This window comes from Xenopus tropicalis, chromosome 2 (genome assembly GCF_000004195.4).
Source record: "Xenopus tropicalis strain Nigerian chromosome 2, UCB_Xtro_10.0, whole genome shotgun sequence".
NCBI lineage: Eukaryota > Metazoa > Chordata > Amphibia > Anura > Pipidae > Xenopus > Xenopus tropicalis.
The window spans coordinates 171857504-171878113 of record NC_030678.2 but is presented as its reverse complement, the minus strand read 5'-3'; the positions used below and the strand labels follow the sequence as shown (position 1 = coordinate 171878113).

General features: G+C 46.6%; 2 protein-coding genes across 4 annotated transcripts in view; one reads left to right on the top strand and one right to left on the bottom strand.

Moving 5' to 3' along the window:
- Positions 1 to 5268, top strand: part of myo7a (myosin 7a) — an 86046-nt gene extending 80778 nt beyond the window's left edge. For 2 of the 3 annotated variants that reach the window (XM_012958126.3, XM_002937249.5), the window contains 5 exons: positions 1502 to 1687; positions 3106 to 3222; positions 3419 to 3502; positions 4117 to 4236; positions 4532 to 4621. In XM_012958126.3, the coding sequence (XP_012813580.1) occupies positions 1502 to 1687; positions 3106 to 3222; positions 3419 to 3502; positions 4117 to 4236; positions 4532 to 4621 (597 nt within the window). Of the gene's footprint in view, positions 1 to 1501; positions 1688 to 3105; positions 3223 to 3418; positions 3503 to 4116; positions 4237 to 4531 lie in introns of all 3 variants that reach the window. The other variant, XM_004912262.4, reaches the window with a different exon arrangement.
- Positions 5269 to 9337: 4069 nt separating this feature from the next.
- Positions 9338 to 20610, bottom strand: part of LOC100491166 (glycerophosphodiester phosphodiesterase domain-containing protein 5-like) — a 37487-nt gene continuing 26214 nt past the window's right edge. Inside the window, exons 9-16 of the mRNA XM_031897360.1 lie at positions 16203 to 16285; positions 15713 to 15863; positions 15221 to 15442; positions 13846 to 14003; positions 12993 to 13140; positions 11705 to 11787; positions 11454 to 11533; positions 9338 to 9934 (exon numbers count right to left, since the gene is read on the bottom strand). Of these exons, the coding sequence (XP_031753220.1) occupies positions 9834 to 9934; positions 11454 to 11533; positions 11705 to 11787; positions 12993 to 13140; positions 13846 to 14003; positions 15221 to 15442; positions 15713 to 15863; positions 16203 to 16285 (1026 nt within the window). The 3' untranslated portion in view covers positions 9338 to 9833. The remainder of the gene's footprint in view (positions 9935 to 11453; positions 11534 to 11704; positions 11788 to 12992; positions 13141 to 13845; positions 14004 to 15220; positions 15443 to 15712; positions 15864 to 16202; positions 16286 to 20610) is intronic.

Sequence of the window (20610 nt, the reverse complement as noted above, 5' to 3'; positions counted from 1 at the left end):
GCTTACCATAAGTGCCTAGTAACGCCAAAAAGTAGTGGTAACATAGGATTATAGTGACCATTGACAAGTTTAGCCCCAGACTGGAGTAACTAGGGATCTTGCCCCAGCCATCTTTTTTCTTTAGGTAGGCCTGTGTTTTGGCTGGGGTTAGAGTATGCCCAGTACTAGTGTGCTGCAAGCCCATGCAAGAACTATCTCTGGGATAAAAAAGATGGCGGCAGTGCCCTCCCCTGCCAAGTACCCCAGGCCGGTGCATTAAAGGCATGCATTTTTCACATCCACCAATGATTAGGGTATGCTTGTCCTTTAATGTTTCTCATCAGCTGGAATGCTCAGTGTCCATAATAGTACAATAAGTGAAGCCTAAAATAAGTTCTAACTGAACTAGGGCTGTTCTGCCCCAATAAGGGGTAATTATATCTTAGTTGGGATCAAGTACAGGTACTGTTTTATTATTACAGAGAAAAGGGAATCATTTAACCATTAAATAAACCCAATAGGGCTGTTCTGCCCCAATAAGGGGTAATTATATCTTAGTTGGGATCAAGTACAGGTACTGTTTTATTATTACAGAGAAAAGGGAATCATTTAACCATTAAATAAACCCAATAGGGCTGTTCTGCCCCAATAAGGGGTAATTATATCTTAGTTGGGATCAAGTACAGGTACTGTTTTATTATTACAGAGAAAAGGGAATCATTTAACCATGAAATAAACCCAATAGGGCTGTTCTGCCCCAATAAGGGGTAATTATATCTTAGTTGGGATCAAGTACAGGTACTGTTTTATTATTACAGAGAAAAGGGAATCATTTAACCATTAAATAAACCCAATAGGGCTGTTCTGCCCCAATAAGGGGTAATTATATCTTAGTTGGGATCAAGTACAGATACTGTTTTATTATTACAGAGAAAAGGGAATCATTTAACCATTAAATAAACCCAATAGGGCTGTTCTGCCCCCAATAAGGGGTAATTATATCTTAGTTGGGATCAAGTACAGGTACTGTTTTATTATTACAGAGAAAAAGAAAATAATTTTTAAAAATTAGAATTATTTGCTTATAATGGAATCTATGGGAGATGGCCTTTCCATAATTCGGAACTTTCTGGATAACGGGTTTCCGGATAAGGGGTCCCATACCTGTATACAGATTTTCTAATCCTAACTCTTAATGCCGCATTTTGAATCCATCCAGTAATGCCTCATCTTGTTAGGCCAATCCCATAACCTTACTGCCCTTACAGTAAAGCACCGCTTCCTATGCTCATGGTGAAACCTCCTTTCCTCCTTCTTGTCATTTGTACCACAGGAAGAATAAAAATGTCATTATAGATGTATTTGACCTTACAGGCTTACAAGGGAAGCAAGTGGTGACCCATACTTTATGCTTAGTTACAGATGCAGCAGATCTATAATCACTGTCTCTTCCCTTAGCGCTTGCAGTATCAGTTTGGCCCTAGGGATCGGCCCATTCATGTCTCACTGGCATCTGTTACAGGAATTACCCAAGTACTTACGCGGGTACCACAAGTGCACCAGGGAAGATGTGCTACAGTTGGCGGCTCTGATCTACAGGGTCAAGTTTGAAGATGACAAGTCTTATTTCCCCAACATCCCCAAGATGCTGAAGGAGCTGGTACCGCAAGATCTAATCCGACAGCTCAATCCAGATGAGTGGAAGCGGGTAAGTGCCCGATATTTCTCTACTTCTAACTGGTTCGGTTGCTTCTAGCCTACAACTCCCACCACCCTTAAAGTCCCCATACACGGGCAGATCCGTGTGATGTTGCCAAGCGAGCAGATCTTCTCCCGATATCCCCCACCTACGGGTGGGCGATATCGGGAGAATCCACGATAATTTGGGCCTGGGGCCAAACAATCGAATTATAACGACGGGTATAGGAAAAGTCGGTCTGGGGACCGCATCAACGAGCCGATGTGGTCCCCGATCCGACTAGATTTTCTAACCTACCCGATCGAGATCTGGCTGATTTCTGGCCAGATATGGGTCGGGCAGGCCCGTCGGTAGTGCCCATACACGGGCCGATTAGCTGCCGAATCAGTCTAAGGGACCCATATCGGCAGCTAGAATCGGGGACCTTTAGCCATTCACTAGCCTGCAGCCATTAACGAGTGCTAGTTTCTTGGGTTACTCCCTCCTTTGAGACAACTTTGCACCCATCATCGTACTGACCATTCTGCTAGTTCCATGAATATCTATAACAGCATATACACGTTCACTCCCAAATCTGAGTATCTAAGGATACAAGTGGCCATTCTGCCCTAATGGCTTTTGGTCTGGGTGTCCCCTAGTGAAAGCTCTGGTCTCCCAAGGGCAAACGTTTTCATTTCAAGCCCCTCTTGAAGGCCCAACCTTTAACCTTAGGGCTCACCAAATAGTACAGACGTAAGAAAATATTGGTGTCAATCATTTTGTCATAGACCGAAAAGTTGGCCTCCAAATGGGCTTCAGTGGTACCTAGGGGAGCGAATGTTTCTTCAATTCTCATTGGCCCTCAGTCTGAGTCCCTCTGCCACTGCACCAAGTCCCCCCAGGGTAGTCAAACCCCCACATTTTGGGAACCACCCTAGAGGAACCAGCCCCACATTATTGGAAGTCCTGAATTCAAATATATCTACGATTCTAGCCAGTGTGGCTGGTATCATCGATAGTGATGAGCGAATCTGTCCATAACGCATTTGTCGAGGGGTTTTTTTTGTCAGCTGCGTCTATTTTTTGTCGCCCGCATATATTTTTTTTTGTCGCCCGGGCCTTTTTTTGGTGCGACCATGCCCGATTTTACGCGACCGCTCCCAATTTGATGCACAACAAAAAAATATTTTTTTGTCGCCCGCGCTTTTTGATGCGACCACGCCCTTTTTTGTCGCAACCATGCCCGATTTGACGCCACCTTTTTGACGCCACCGCACCACGACAAATTTTTCCACAGCATATTTCCACTGACGTTTCATGAAACAATTCGCCAATGGCGAAATGCGGAAATTCGCTGTGAATCCATGCCTGGTGAAAACATTTGCTCATCACTAATCATTGTATAACTTATATTTATTCTTGTCTAAACTGTTCCCCTTTGCTTGCAGTCCATTATTGCCTATTTCAATAAGCATGCTGGGAAAACCCGAGAAGAATCCAAAGTTGCCTTTCTGAAGCTGATCTACAAATGGCCGACGTTTGGTTCCGCTTTCTTCGAAGTGAAGGTAAAGGCATTTCCCTTGTTATCTAAAACCTCCCTATCTTTTTGTATGGGGGTTTAATTGAATTAATTTCAGATATTCCAGACAGACCATTGATTGATTGATGGGGATTATCAGACCTAGGAGGACATTGCCCCTCTTACAGTATATTATAATGGCAGCACATTGTACATCAGTGCATTCCCTTTCCTTTTTATAGCAAACAACTGAGCCCCATTTCCCGGAGATTCTTCTTATAGCAATCAACAAGCATGGAGTCAGCCTAATAGACCCAAAGACAAAGGTAAGTACCTGCTTATGGTCAGTAATCTAAAACCCAAAATGCCACCTATCAGCTTCCCCCAGATTTGGGTGAGTGGCACCCATGCTAATGATCACACATAGAAATGGAATCTTCCTGTATGTGGGTGGGGAACTGTCAACTAAGGCAAGCATTTGGCCCCAAAACCTAATTTTTGGCACATTAGATATTTTAAGGTGCTAACTAGATCTTTGTGCTGCACACTTAGGGCATCTCTAGCCAAAACTCTTCAAATAATGTAGCAGAAGTCTGTTCTCTTCAGTTCTCACTGACCCTCAGTCTGAGTCCCCCCAGGGTAGTCAAACCCCACATTTTGGGAACCACCATCCTAGAGGAACTAGTTAGGTGCTAACTAGATCTTTGTGCTGCACAGTTAGCGCATCTCTAGCCAAAACTCTTTAGATAATGTAGCAGAAGTCATTTCTTCTCTGTAGGTGTAAAGCCGGCCATACACGGGCCAATATATCTGACTTATCCCCTTCAGGCCAAAGGTGGGGACTGCTTGACCAATACAGTGTGAGCTCAAAGCTTCCCCAGAGAGAATGGTTGTTTTGTAGCTTCAGCTTACCCCTCTCCATCTTCCTTGCCCGACGCAGGACATTCTGGCGACTCATCCCTTCACGAAGATCTCCAACTGGAGCAGCGGGAACACTTATTTCCACATCACCATCGGGAATCTAGTGAGAGGGAGCAAACTGCTGTGTGAGACCTCCTTGGTAAGGGTTGTTGTGTGTTTCCATACCTTGTACATGTGTACTGCCATTCATACGGTATCAGTCCACTCAGACCATGGACCAATCAGATTAAGTATGGCCCCTGTATGGTATAAATTGTGTAATAAACCTCAAGAACTACTTTTCATGAAACCAACCCAAGTATTCCACAGTCTTCTTTGTATGACAACAACATTTTCATACAATCCAACTTGTCAATTGTGCTATTTTGGATAATTGGTCCAAACTTTTATAAATATACTGTTCATTAAAATCCAGTTGTCCTTCTTTTTACCAGGGTTACAAGATGGACGACCTTCTGACGTCATATATCAGCCAGATGCTGACATCAATGAACAAGCAGAAGGGCACTAAAGGGAGCAAGTGAACTGATGTGAAGTACTGGCAATTGGCCATAGACTTTATTCGCTCTATGAAGCGCGTGGGGTATCCCTGTAGTTGGGGAACGACCTTCTCTCCACAGGTCTGGAACATGAGCGAGTCTGAATCCAGAGTTTCTTCTGATTCGGATACTGAGGAGTCAAGCCCACCGTCCAGCGAGGATGACTATCTGTGACCGGTGTCTCTATGGTGGGACCTTCTCAAGTGGTAGCCTTGGGCCAGGAACGCTTGCCTAGGAGAAACCATCGAGAGAGCCATCTTGAGGCTTTCTTGGTTGTCTTTGAAAGGAAAAGGCCTTATACCTGCACTCTGGACCAATGGAAAGTATGGTTTCTTTGATACATTGACATATTTAGCAGTAGGGGGTCTTCAGGGCCAGAAGAGAAGACCAGAGTTATGGAAACCCACAGTCCAACGCCAGGCACAGGGGCCCACGTGACTGTGAGAATCATCACGGGAGAGAGGACAGATTTTAATATATTACAAACTGAAGAGTCGTATACTGTAGAATTCAGAGTATTTAAGAGTACATTTGATTACGCTGCATTTTATTTATTTAACTTAATATACCAATTTGTTCTGAAATTCTGGATTTGAAAAAAAATGTTTGGAAATACTGAAATCTCATTTTTCCATTGTGTCTGGTTCTTTTGGGCGAGGAGGCTGTAAGCGCTAAAATTTATAGTTTCATACCTGCCCCAGTTCTACCTACAGACAGGAGTCTGCACTGGGGCCTACCATTGGCTTCTGATGTTTGTGGGCTGTTCCAGGTCAAGTAAAAAAGATATTGGGCGATATCGGGAGAATTTAGGCTAATTCGGTAGTTTGGTCCTGGGGTGCAGTCGGTTCGGGGACCGCATCAACGAGCAAGAGTTAAATTTTTTAACCTGCCCGATTGATATCTGCCCGATTTCAGGCCAGTTGTCGGTCAGGCAGGCCCATTGTTAGTGCCCCTACACGGGCCGAATTAGCTGTCGAATCTGTCTAAGGGACCCATATCGGCAGCTACAATCGGCCCGTGTATGGGCACCTTAAGGAGCTGGTGCTCTAGGCCTGATGTGGAACCCAAGGCACGGACACCATGAGCAGCAAGGAGAACTTTCCCACCATGTGTTAAAGCCCCTAAACATCAAATATGAACATAGACATAGAATGGCCTATTGCTAGCAGCTTCTGAATCATTATTTCATATCGTTTTTGAATATTTTCCTCTACTGACATTTTCCAGCTTTCAAATGGGGGTCACTGACCCCGGCAGCCAAAAACTATTGCTCTGTGAGGCTCCAGTTTTATTATTTTATTCCTTGTTTCTCTATTCGGCCCCTCTCCCATTCATATTCCAGTCTCTCGTTCAAACCACTCCCTGGTTGCTAAGGTAATTTGGACCCTAGCAACGCCTAACTGAAGAGCTGCTGAACAAAAAGTGAACTAAAAAAAAAACACAAATAATAAAAAATGAAGACTAATTGCAAATTGTATCTCTTAACTTATCTCAAAGGGAAACAATAAGGGCGACACATCATTTATTGCCTCCTTTTAATAAATTATATTGTAGCAGGTCTTTATTTACAGGGAGCTAAAACTGTATCAAAACCCAGTCCAATAAAGATTTACAATATAATACACTGAAATAATAAACATAATGATGAACAGGAGCCATTCTGCAGAAAAAACCCACATAATCTGGAAAATGATTAATATACAGTAAAACCAACTCACAATTCAATGGGGAGCGACACATTTTCCTGTTAAAGGGGCGGTTCACCTTTAAGTAAACTTTTAGTACGTTATAGAATGGCCAATTCCTAGCAACTTTGCATTTGGTCTTCATTGTTTATTTTTTATAGTTTTTGAATTATTTGCCTTCCTCTTCTGACTCCAGCATTTAAATGGGGGTCACTGACCCCGACAACCAAACACAATTTGTGAGGCTCCAGTTTTATTATTATTGTTACTTTTTATTCCCATATTTAGGCTCCTCCTCCATTCATATTTCCATTAACTGCCTGGTTGCTAGGGTAAATTGCAACTAGATAGCTGCTAATATACCAAACTGGAGAGCTGAAGAACATTCTAAATAACTGGAAAACCATAAAAATGAAGACCAATTGCAAATTGTCTTAGAATATCAAAGTCTACATCGTGCTAAAAGTTAATTTGAAGGCAAACTACCCCCTTTAAATTGTGCTGGTATCTCTCTGTACAGGCTATGAGCAAACTTAGGGGGCTGTTCCTGCTGAATTGTGCTTAGTACAGGGGAATCCCTATGTGCCATAGTTTTATGGTATCTCTCTGTACAGGCTATGAGCAAACTTAGGGGGCTGTTCCTGCTGAATTGTGCTTAGTACAGGGGAATCCCTATGTGCCATAGTTTTATGGTATCTCTCTGTACAGGCTATGAGCAAACTTAGGGGGCTGTTCCTGCTGAATTGTGCTTAGTACAGGGGAATCCCTATGTGCCATAGTTTTATGGTATCTCTCTGTACAGGCTATGAGCAAACTTAGGGGGCTGTTCCTGCTGAATTGTGCTTAGTACAGGGGAATCCCTATGTGCCATAGTTTTATGGTATCTCTCTGTACAGGCTATGGGCAAACTTAGGGGGCTGTTCCTGCTGAATTGTGCTTAGTACAGGGGAATCCCTATGTGCCATAGTTTTATGGTATCTCTCTGTACAGGCTATGAGCAAACTTAGGCGGCTGTTCCTGCTGAATTGTGCTTAGTACAGAGGAATCCCTATGTGCCATAGTTTTATGGTATCTCTCTGTACAGGCTATGAGCAAACTTAGGGGGCTGTTCCTGCTGAATTGTGCTTAGTACAGGGGAATCCCTATGTGCCATAGTTTTATGGTATCTCTCTGTACAGGCTATGAGCAAACTTAGGGGGCTGTTCCTGCTGAATTGTGCTTAGTACAGGAGCATTGGGTTTTGGCATGAGAAGCACCTTAAAAACAATGAGGTACAACCAACAGCCGCCCATCCATTATGGTACTACAACTCCCAGCATCCTTAGCAAACTAAAGTGTTTGCCCAGGATCCTGAAAAGTTCATAACACATTTTTCAAAAACATCCAGTTCAAGATGATTGTGCTGAACGTACCTGGTGAATATCCAGCACAGTAAGTTCCTAAACACCAGGGGTGGGCAAACTTTTTGGCTCACGGGCCACATTTACTTACCCCCGGGCCGGACCGGGCCAGGGCGGGCAGGGCCAGGCCAGCATTACGCCCCTTCGTCTCTTTAATTCCGGCCCACCAATGACACCAAGTCTCACGTGATGAGACTTGGCGTCGTCGGCGGGCCGGATTAAAAAGGCCAAGGGGCCGGATGTGGCCCGCGGGCCGTAGTTTGCCCACCCCTGCTATACATTAAGCTTTGCCCATAAGGAACATGGCTCCCCTGTTTATACACTTGTAGAAGGAATGCCCCCCCCCCCAATGAGCCGGCACATACAGTATATACAGCAGAAACGCTCAGTAAACAAATACTAATGGCCCCTCCCATGTACCCCCATGTGGGGCACTTACCCCTGTCTGATCCATAGGGGGTACTATTCTAGTCTAGGTATCTGCATAGGATCCACCCCCCCCCACTTGCAAAAATGGACAAGGGGGGGCTGATAAGAGATCAAACCAGGCTGCAGATACCCCCCCCCCCCGGGGAAATATTCCGAGGCAACCGCAGCTCTGTAGCCGGAAACATCTGCGCCCCCATCTTCTGCTCATTCCAGGGCACCTACCTGCACGCACAATATACCGTATATACAGAATATAAGGGGGAGATTTATCAACTCTCAAGTTTTTTTCACCATTAGACTTTTTTAGCACTAAAACTGAAACAATTTTGAATTTAAACTCGAATATCTGGTATTTATTAAGTACAAAAAAACCCAAAATTGGGCTTGGGGGTTTCTATAGAAGCCAATGGGAGTTTGGGCAAAGTCAGGCCGTATTTTTCAGGTCGCTGATAAATAAGCGAGTATTCAGTGTGCAGGGTTATTTGATTTAGAAAAACAAACTCGAATTCACAAACTCGAAAATTGATAAATAAGCCCATTATGTCACAATTATATTAGATTCCCGTTACAGCATAAAAACCAGTGCTTTCTGCATCAGAACTTAGTAATCACCCCTGTAGCTTCGGCTTTTGTGATTGAAACATTTTCTACTTGATTTGTGACGACCCCTACGCTCCAGCTGCCCAGAGCCCACTGAGCATGTGCGGTGCCACTGACACTTCCACCAAAATTCAAGATGGTGCCCCCCTGTGGATAGCTTTGAAGGCCTAGATCATTCTAATTATCTCTGTAGTGAACATGTACCAGTTCCCTTTGCCAGGCCGGCCCCTAAATGCCTTAGTACCCCCCCCCCGCCCCATTAGGTCTGTGCCCTGGAGAGGTAAGACCATTTATAACTGAATCACCTCTGTTTTTAAACCATTTTGGAAACAGACAACCCAGACAAGCCTGGCACCATAGTAAGGGAATAGGGGTCACACAGGGCTCCCCCTGTTAGATGGAATGTTCCTGGTACAAAGTTTCACAAATAGGGAATGAGCAACTCAGAATTTTGGTACCCGCTGCCTTACAGTTTCCATGTGTCTCCTCTGGGGGGCCCCGTAGGCCAACATCCCCCTTTGATTCCATTTCCAGACAGGTAGTTGGTTTGTGTTCCTGAGTATGTTGAGCAATAACTTTCCAATAGGAAGAGACCGAGTAGAGTTATTGTAGAGAGATGACAAATAAACACTCTGCCTGGGCACAGTCTATGGGATCGATGAATCTAGAACACTGTGTGCGCCAGTCTGGGCCGATGGGTTCCAGGTACAGTAGTCTAGATGCCCTACATGCCCAGCGTGACATTAGGACTAGCAGCCATGGCCGGAGGGAGAGGGGATGGAATGAGATAGAACGAGAGAAACCAACGAGGAGGGACCGTAGGGAGAACCCTGTGCCTGTTCCACATCCGTCCGGCACTAGGTCCTGGCTCGGTTCCACTTTGAGCAATTGGGCTGTTTGTTCTACAATCGACTGGTCCGAGCAGCGCATTAAACTACAAAGCCCCCTTTGCCCCGGAGCCAAGCACCGAGTGTTCCGCGGCAGAGAGGATGTCCCACAGTGAGACTCCATTCCATAGAGCAAAGCGGCGCCCCCTTGGGCACATCTGGGAAGCACAGTTTTGGGGTCCCTGCCCCGGAGTCACTAATTCTCTGCAGAGCTGATGCTCCCCTCGCTGTTCCTGACGTTGGGGGTCGTAGGCAGACTCTTGGCTTCGCTGTCTGAGGAGGCCGACATGTCGATCTCTGCAAAAGGGGAAAACCAACAACTTATTCCTTTCACTCAGTGTCGATGGGACCTTCTCTCCCCAGCGCTTCCGCCTGAGATGCAGGAGACTCACTGGGAAGAACAGGATTTGGGGATTATTGGGACAATCGCACCTTTGGCTCCAGCCTTCAGAGACAGTGTATATGGGAGGTATAAAGAGACATCCCTGGTGTTGGGATCACTGAGATACATTATAGGGGTTGGACTGACCCAGGGGAGTGGGCACGGGGCCCAATGGCACCAACACAACACCCATCAGCCGAACCTTATTTCCAACATAGAGAAACCTGCACTATGCAGCACTACTGTATCTATCTGGCTGAGAGTCAGGTCCTCTGGTGGGATCTAGGCATGTACATTATCCAAGCTACTTGCCCAGGCCCCATACTCACCCAGGCCCCATACTCACACCCAGGCCCCATACTCACACCCAGGCCCCATACTCACCCAGGCCCATACCCACCCAGGCCCCATACTCACCCAGGCCCCATACTCACCCAGGCCCCATACTCACCCAGGCCCCATACTCACCCAGGCCCCATACTCACCCAGGCCCCATACTCACCCAGGCCCCATACTCACCCAGGCCCCATACTCACCCAGGCCCATACTCACCCAGGCCCCATACTCACCCAGGCCCCATACTCACCCAGGCCCTCAGGCCCATACTCACCCAGGCCCCATACTCACCCAGGCCCCATACTCACCCAGGCCCCATACTCACCCAGGCCCATACTCACCCAGGCCCCATACTCACCCAGGCCCCATACTCACCCAGGCCCCATACTCACCCAGGCCCATACTCACCCAGGCCCATACTCACCCAGGCCCCATACTCACCCAGGCCCCATACTCACCCAGGCCCATACTCACCCAGGCCCATACTCACCCAGGCCCCATACTCACCCAGGCCCATACTCACCCAGGCCCCATACTCACCCAGGCCCCATACTCACCCAGGCCCCATACTCACCCAGGCCCCATACTCACCCAGGCCCATACTCACCCAGGCCCCATACTCACCCAGGCCCATACTCACCCAGGCCCATACTCACCCAGGCCCATACTCACCCAGGCCCCATACTCCCCCAGGCCCATACACACCCAGGCCCATAATCACATAATAAGTACTTAATGGAGGTTATGTAATATTAGGGGCAAAATTTGTTTCAGTTTTTATTACCTATGGCAACCAATCAGCAGGTAGCATTTTCTGGTCACCTGGTTGCTATGTGTTACTGCACCTGGGAAACTGTTCTGTCCTTTATTACATATGTCGGAGTAAGCCCTAATTGAGCGGCTGTGCTGTTGCTCTCTGGAAGCTGAAATTGCTCTGCGGCTGTGCTACTCGGAGCCCAATGTATGTATGCACCCCCCCCCGGGGCCCCTGGGATTATGTACTAAAATTAGCAACGAGGAGAAAACCCTAATTGGTTGGAAACCTGTTGAACTGTTCAAACCATAATTATATATTTCTCTCTTGTACTTGGTACTTACCAGTTTTAAATGTGTTGTAGAAGCCGCTTGTAAGATTCACCGGGCTTTCTGGGCAGCAGGGTAACCCTCTCTCTCGCCACCTACAGGGGGCAATAAGAAAGCCATGAAATCCATACAAGATTATTAAGGTATTAACAGCTATTCTAACCCCCTCAAGATGGTTTAACTTTTCCTTTATCTACATGATTCTCCCCATAGTGTTTTTACTTCCATTTGTATATGGAATATACAAGATAAATGTGAGGGCTCACCCGTGCAGGAGGAAGATGAGGGCAATCACTAGCGCCGAGGCAGCGTCCGTCAGGATCCACATTAGCCGGTAGTCGCCCGGGGTCTGCAACACAACAATGTTATAGAGTATTATGGAATATTATGGCCACTTGGAAACTTTAAACATGGGAGCTCATACCCGCGGCTGATGTACCAATCACTGCCCATTGGTCTGCTGAGAGTACCCGCGTGGCACCTGCATCAGACACTGGCACCCCCGGGTCACTCCAATGGCTGCAAAGGGGCAGAAAGTTGTATTTCTCCACCCTGTATCTCCCTGATGGGGGGCAAGTTCCATAGCAATAGTTTATAAAGAGCAATACAAATTCCAAGGCTTCCATAACAAGGCAGTAGGGAAACAATGGAAGGTATTAAGCACTAAAAGACAAGTCTAGTAACCCATAGCAACCAATCAGACATTCACTATGTGTTGCTTACCCCCACTGACACATACAAGTTATGAGGTCCGCAGTTCAAGATTATGGGGCCCCCAAAAAATACAGGTTGATCGGGCCCCCAGTTTGGTTGAAAAGAAATCACATAAACCAGGGACTTCTGCCAATTGACCAGTTGTTGAACTACAAGTACCCACATCCCAGCGACTGCTACAGTAGGGGGGTCCCAAAGAGTAATACAGTTATTAGAAGTGGGGGATCAGCGCTGCTGAGCTGACTGGGCATCACAGGCACAAACATTTCTGGTTACTAGGGTGACTGGGACCCTAGCAACTGTAGTGCTGCTAAAATTCCAAACTGGAGAGTTGCTGGATAAAAAGCTAAATAATTCAAAACCCACCAGCAGTTCTACCGTTTGGAGTTTCAGCAGCTATTTGGTTGCTAGGGTCCAAATGACCTTAGCAACCAGGGTGGGTTTGAATGAAAGACTGATATATGAATAGCAGAGGACTTGAATAGAAAATGAAGTACTAAAACAATAACAATTAAACTGTAGTTTCACAAAGCAATATTTTTTTTGGCTGCCGGGGTTGGCATAGCCAAGTGAGCGGATCTTAAGGTGTATGGGGATCTTAAGGCACAGAGAGCTGCAGGAGGGCCCCATGTTTGTGGCTTTGCTACTCACAATTCTATCTATAAGGCACAGAGAGCTGCAGGAGGGCCCCATGTTTGTGGCTTTGCTCCTCACAATTCTATCTATAAGGCACAGAGAGCTGCAGGAGGGCCCCATGTTTGTGGCTTTGCTCCTCACAATTCTATCTATAAGGCACAGAGAGCTGCAGGAGGGCCCCATGTTTGTGGCTTTGCTACTCACCATGAGGAACATGGGCCTGTCCATGCGTTTCAGGCTCTGCACGACGTTGGTGGTGACGGAATGGGCGCCGGCGCACCACGCCAGGGAGAAGAGCCACGGTTCACTCACCACGTACAGGTTGGTAGTGATGTTGGCATCGGCGTACATTCTGAAATACACGGTACAACTGTACAAACCTGCCCTCTGGGAATACACAGTTACTCACTTATTTGTCTCCCAGGGGAACTGATGCCCCAGGGGCAGCTTCCGAGTTACCCCGGCACCCAATACAGGCCCAGTGTGTGCCCCCCTGTGTATCTACACGTGGTGCTTCCCAAATGCAAACCCCTCTCAGGAGCCAGGAAATCCTGCGGATACATCTTGAGTTAAGCTGGCCACACACAGTAAGATCTGCCAAGCGAGCGTACCTTCTCCCGATACTGGGAGGGCAATATTGGGCCAATTCAATCATTTAGCTCTAGAACAAGAACAATTGGGTCCCCGATCTGACGGAAAAATCAAGCCTGTCGATTGAGATCTGCCCAATTTCAGGCCAGATGTTGGTCAGGGAGGCCCCGCCGGTGGTGCCCATACAACAATAAGCCTATGACTAAGTACCCTCTTAGGTACGAAACGCGTAAGGCTTCCCTTGCATTATGTGTATAGTTACAATGAACTGAACTGATTTTACTTTAATATTGAGCTACTTTGAGACTTTCATTGGGGGTTCCGGAGTGCCCCCCTGTCTCTCGATTTCCCGTAGGGGCTCCCCTAGCTGAAGGTCTGGGGCATGAGCACCCGATTCCGCTCTGAACGGGAACCCCATCACTTTCCCATTGCAATGCCCGTGCCCGTGGGCTTTACTGATATTAACCTGATGTCTTCCTGGGACATGTCACTGTAGGGCAGGTTCAGTTTCACTATGTTATTCTCCTTAAGGTCTTTCACGGGGGCCTTCATCCCGTACGTCTGCTGGAATCCGGGGGCCACGGACTGAACGTACAACCTCATTTCATCCAACAGCCATAAGATCTACAGGCAAGAAATACAAAGAATGGGTTAAAGCTTGGTACCTCTCTAATGTTAATATTCTGTGGAACCTCCTACTGTACCAGCATTTCCCTGCCCCAGAGGAATCACTCCAACTTGCAGCGCAGCAGTAAAGTGTGCCTGAGTCTGAGCTTTCAGCCAGCGCTACACATTAGAACTGCTTTCAGCTTACCTATTGTTTCTCCTACTCCCATGTAACTGGAGGAGTCCCAAGCCGGACTTGGATTTCTTACTATTGAGTGCTATTCTGATACCTACTGGGAGCTGCTATCTTGCTCCCTTCCCATTGTTCTGCTGATCGGCTGGGGGGGGGGGGGATATCACTCCAACTTGCAGCACAGCAGTAAAGTGTGCCTGAGTCTGAGCTTTCAGAAGGAGCCGGCGCTACACATTAGAACTGCTTTCAGCTAACCTATTGTTTCTCCTACTCCCATGTAACTGGAGGAGTCCCAAGCCGGACTTGGATTTCTTACTATTGAGTGCTATTCTGGTACCTACTGGGAGCTGCTATCTTGCTCCCTTCCCATTGTTCTGCTGATCGGCTGCTGGGGGTGAGGGGGGGATATCACTCCAACTTGCAGCGCAGCAGTAAAGTGTGCCTGAGTCTGAGCTTTCAGCCAGCGCTACACATTAGAACTGCTTTCAGCTAACCTATTGTTTCTCCTACTCCCATGTAACTGGAGGAGTCCCAAGCCGGACTTGGATTTCTTACTATTGAGTGCTATTCTGGTACCTACTGGGAGCTGCTATCTTGCTCCCTTCCCATTGTTCTGCTGATCGGCTGCTGGGGGTGAGGGGGGGATATCACTCCAACTTGCAGCGCAGCAGTAAAGTGTGCCTGAGTCTGAGCTTTCAGCCAGCGCTACACATTAGAACTGCTTTCAGCTAACCTATTGTTTCTCCTACTCCCATGTAACTCGAGGAGTCCCAAGCCGGACTTGGATTTCTTACTATTGAGTGCTATTCTGATACCTACTGGGAGCTGCTATCTTGCTCCCTTCCCTTTGTTCTGCTGATCGGCTGCTGGGGGGGGAGGGGGATATCACTCCAACTTGCAGCGCAGCAGTAAAGTGAGACTGAAGTTTATCAGAGCACAGGTCACATGGCTGTGGCACCCTGGGAAATGAAGAATATGGCTAGCCCAATGGGAAAAACAGAATACAATGCAGGATTCTGCTGGAGAAGCTCTATTAACACACCTGTCTCTGATCGATGGCCGACTCGAAGATCACTTCCAGCGTCCTGTTAACCCAGGTCTGTCGGTAGGGGTGATCCCCCGGCGGCATGTACAGGTCGAAGATCACAGTCTTGTTGGCGCGGCTAGCGAGTCGCAGAAGCTCGGCCAGTTTGCATATGGACTGATTGGCCGCGCGCTGCTTATCTTCGTCTGACAGGGAGCCCATAGAGGAAAATGGCTGATTCTAGGGGAAACAGCGGTCACATGGTAACCAATATGACAATCTATTGGCAGAAACCTTGTGTTGTCAGAGGAAGTTGTTTCAATCAGTTTCCTCAATGGTTCACGGTATTGATTGTGTGGTTTTGGAATGATTTGCCCTTTAACCACTTGGGGCACAAACCCAAACAATCTCCGCCGTGTACATTGGACCCCACAAGAGCTGCCCAAGCAACAGACCAATCAGAGGAGTCCATGCTTGTCGTCATAGTTATAAACAAGGCAAGGAACATACCTTAGTGAACCACATCCCAGCATTCAGCTGTTCCAGCGCGTCCCAAGTAAACATGGCGGCATTTTCATTGGTCCGGTTGGGGAAGACGTCTTTTACATTGGTCGTCCTCTTTAAAGTGCTGTCGTGCATAAGGAATGGCACCCCGTCATAGCTAAAGGGCAAAAGGCACGCGGCCATCAGTGAACTGAGGGGTGTGATGCCCGGGGCACAGGGGGCAAAAACTATGCTCATATACTGTACTGTCCAAGGGAAACCATATGGCAGCTCCCTCTCGCTAAATAAATATGCAGCAAAATGTAATAATGTAACAATGCCCTGTCCTTATTATAACAAGATCTAACGACTTTCTGGTTCTGCAACCAATCAGAAATCGGCTTTTACCAGCCCAGTGCAGTTGGAATAATGAAAGCAAACTGCTGATTGGTTGATTGACATTGTGGAGTTATCACGAAAACCTGATAAATGTGAGTTTTAGGGGCCGGGGTGGTACCTCAAGGTGACGTCGGACTCCAGGCCGTCTCCTCCGCTCTCTATGGTCTTCAGGAAGGACAGCAGGGTGTTTTCTGGTGCCAACTGTAGGGGGCAGACAAAACAATATGAAACATGGTTTATCCGTATTGGTTTATCCGTATATCCGTACCATCGTAACTCGCCCTTCTCCCTAAAGGTCTCAGAGCAGCGGTTTCTGAACCACAACCAGGCAACCAAGATGTTGCTGAGCTGCAATCCCCACAGTAACGCTCGGAGAATATTCATTACAGGCCCCGTCTAATTATCCATCACTCTTTCTACATGGGTTGTAATAGGTACAACACACTGGGGTTTGAGGAACACGTCATATAAACTATGCAACAGTCCTGCCCTGCTTTATGGCTGAGATTCTAGCTATCTGTATAACAGAGCATTCTGTCACAGTGGCACAGATCCTATCTGATCCCCCCATTGTAAGCAGCAGTCCTGCCCTGCTTTATGGCTGAGATTCTAGCTATCTGTATAACAGAGCATTCTGTCACAGTGGCACAGATCCTATCTGATCCCTCCATTGTAAGCAGCAGTCCTGCCCTGCTTTATGGCTGAGATTCTAGCTATCTGTATAACAGAGCATTCTGTCACAGTGGCACAGATCCTATCTGATCCCTCCATTGTAAGCAGCAGTCCTGCCCTGCTTTATGGCTGAGATTCTAGCTATCTGTATAACAGAGCATTCTGTCACAGTGGCACAGATCCTATCTGATCCCTCATTGTAAGCCACACTCTCGTGCTGAGTGGAGGTGCTGTGAGGGAGCTCCTGTGAGGTGAACTTTCCCCAGGCCCTGTAAGGGTCTGGGGGGCTGTTTGTTTCCCGGTTTTGGGGCTTAAAAAGAAAAACAAAAAACTGACTTTCTTTATTGTCGTGGAAAATGAAAAGAAGATTTTCTCTTCGTGTGAGGAATGAAAAGAAAACTGTTGTTTCTGGAAGGAAAGGCTCAAGCCAGAAAATGGCGGCAGAAAGTGAAGTAAGTAAAGCTAAGCCCAAGAGAAAGAAGGTGGGAGGAAGGGAAGATAGTGGAAGCAGCATGGAGGAGGAGGATATGAATGAATCCTTTTCACAAACAATATCAGAAGATTTGGAAAGAACTCCAGTTTTGTTGCCTGATGAGCCTGACCCACAAACAAGCATGTCCCCCCCCCTGAGTATGCCTCCCATCCCTATGTCTGGCTCTGAAACCCCTCAAAGTGCCACCAATAGTCAGTTGTGTGAGACCCCTGCGCAATTCTCCTCCAGTAACCTGTTGGGGGGTGACAGTGTGGAACCTGAGACCCCCGGGAGGAGCGGGGAGTTTGGTGCAAGTAAAGTAATGGCAGCTGGGAGAGCAGAGAGATCCAGCAATGTGCCTGCGGGGCCTGTCTGTGTGGAGCTAAAGCATCGGGAGGCTAGCAGTGCATGCTGGGAGTTGTGTCCTGCGGAGGGCACGCATAATGCTGATGCGGCTGCTGAAAATGCTGCTAATTGCGCCTGTGAGAATCTGGCTATGGCGGTGGCAGAGGGGGCTTTGGACTGTGCAGAGGAGCCTGGAGTGGAGGTGGGGGAAGGGGGCTTTGGGCAGGTGAGCAAGGACTGTGTTACTGCTGGGAATCCAACTGCTACTATAGCGAAAGCTAAAATGTCTTATTCTGCTGCTGTGGCTTCTCCTGCTACTGGTGGGGCCACTATTCCTGCTGATCCACTGACTGTTACTGACTCACTTTCTGCTGCTGATAATAATGTTATTTCTGCTGATTTAAAGACTGTTTGTGCTGCTGCTAAAGAGACATTTTCAGCCTGTATAGAGACTGTTACTGCTGTGAGTAAAGAGACTGATACTAATTGTGCTAACGAGGCACTTGCTGCTGGAGAGAATCCTGACCCTATGGTGATTGCTAAAGCTCTAAGGACTGTGAACTTTCTTAAAGACAAAAAGAGAGCTTTGGAGAGGGATATTGAGAGGGGGATTGCTAACATTAAGTTTGCTAAAGGGGAAGCTAGAGCTTTAGGAATAAGAAAACTTGCTATAATAAATAAAGAGTTGGAGGAGGCTGATGGGGAAATTGAGCAAACTATGCTGTTAATTAAACCCTGGGAAGAGGTGTTTAAAAACAGAACTCGTTTTGATGAAATGCAACAGGCTGGTAAAGGGGGGAAATCATTTGAAGCAATGTATATGGATTTTGTGCTTAGGGGGGAGGAGGAGGGAACAGGGAAAGGGCAATCTGCTGTTATGTCTGTACCTAAACCCTCTGATGTCCCCTCTGTTTCTAACCCCCCTACCTCTAACCCTCCTACCTCTAATCCCTCTACCTCTAATCCCCCTACCTCTAATCCCCCTACCTCTAACCCCCCTACCTCCAACCCTTCTAACCCCATTGTTTCTGCAAGTTCTGTGGATAATGGGAATAATATGCTGGTAACTCCTGATAATGTTTTGGGTAAAGCAAATAAAGTGGCAAATCCTACTAAGTCAATGGAAATGTCAAATGCAGGGGGAGAGGATCAAGGAAGTAAAGGGTTTTGGGAAAAAAGAAGATTTTTTGCAAGACAACAAGAGACTCTTTTTGATGGGCCTGTGTTTAAAAGGATAAATGTAGTTAAGATTAAATGGGATGGGGAGAAGGAAAAGATGCCAGGCAGTAGGTATATCTGCAAGAATTTGATAAAGGAGTCAATGGGTTTTACACCTTCTGATGTTAATGCTTTCATAACAGTGTCCGATGTGGAATTTGAAGTAAGTTTTAAATTACCACAAGGTTTGGATAGATTTTGGAGTCTCTATCAGGAGAAGGGAAGATCCCCAGAGTGGGAAGGTTTCAGGGCCATACCTGTTTCAAAGCCAGAAGTTAAGAACGTCACTGTCATTTTTAAAAATGAATCCATTCCCCCGGAAGATGTTTTGGTCTGGCTTAAGCGCCAATGTAAGGTCCTGGCGCCACTGACAAGGTTATATAATGAGGAGGGTTTCTGGATTGTGGGATGGAAAGTACAAGTGAGATTGGATGTATCTAATAATGTTACCAAGCATCTCCCAAACTCTTTCTTTATCGGGAAGGAGAGGGGTGTTTGTTTTTATCCAGGACAACCCAAGCAGTGTTTCAAGTGTGGCTCAAAGCGTCATCTGGCCAATGATTGCACTCTCAAAGTTTGTGCATTATGTGGGGCTCAGGGGCATGTTAGTAAGGAATGCAATAAGGTAAGGTGCAACCTTTGTAATGATTTGGGACATACGCACCGGGAATGCCCAGAAGCCTGGCACAATATTGTGAGGGAATGCCCTAGAATCGAAAAAGAGTTTTTTCAGGAGGAGGTACCCAGGGTGGAGGTGGGTGTATGTGAGGAAATCACTAACAGGAAGGAAGGTGGGGAAGTTTTGTCCCAGACTATTGAGAAGGATGGGGGAGAAGGGATAAGAAGGGAAGTGGAGGTTGAAAAAGAAGGATGGGAGGAGGTAGGAAGGAAAACAAGGAAGATGGTAGGCAAGATGGTTTTCCAAACAAATATTGAAACCTCTAATAGGTTTGAACTCCCTGATGGGAAATCTTGGGGGGATATGGCTGAGGAAGAAGAGGAAGAGTTAAGCAGGTTGGAGGATGAAGAGAGGGAGCATGGGAAAGAAACAGGGAAGAAGCAGAAAAAGAAGAAGGGAAAAAGGAAATCCAAGGCTTCTTTGCCTCTTGTGACAGAAGAAATGAATTGTGAAATTGAAGAACAGGTCCCTTCCCATGTAGAAATGGAGATAACTGAGGATCAGGGGAAGAAAAGGAAAGGTCGGACAGAAAGTGATGAGGAAAGGGAATCTATAGATGGGAATGGGTTTTTTGAGAAAGACAGTGGCCCTTCAAGTGGATTAGGGAAGCCTCAGTATAAAAGATTTGGAGAGGGGAAGGAGGGTAGGCTGGCTAAATCTCCAAAATGTCAAAACAATTGATTCATTTTTGTACTATCAACGTGTGTAGTATAAAGAACCATAAAACAAGGGCTGAAGTTTATGATTTTTTAGGGAAATCTAATTTTGATGTTCTTTTCTTACAAGAAACAAGATTAACTGATGGGACAGAAATGTTTAATGCTAAAAGAGAATGGCAATTTGGACCCTCTTTTTGGTCTATTGCAGAGGAATCTGCAGGGGGGGTGGGAATTCTTTTTAAAGGTCATTTTGATCTTAAAATCAAACGTTTTTTGGAGATCAGAATAGGACGCTGTATACTCCTAGATGTTCATTTTCAGGGTGAGACGTTTAGGCTGATTAATGTTTATGGGCCACATACGATAGCAGAGAGGAAAGAACTGTTGGGCGAAATTAAACCTTTTTTGTGTGTTTCTTGTCCTGTCATTCTGGCTGGGGATTTTAATGAAGTCCTGAAGCCGGGGGACAGGACAGGTAAAT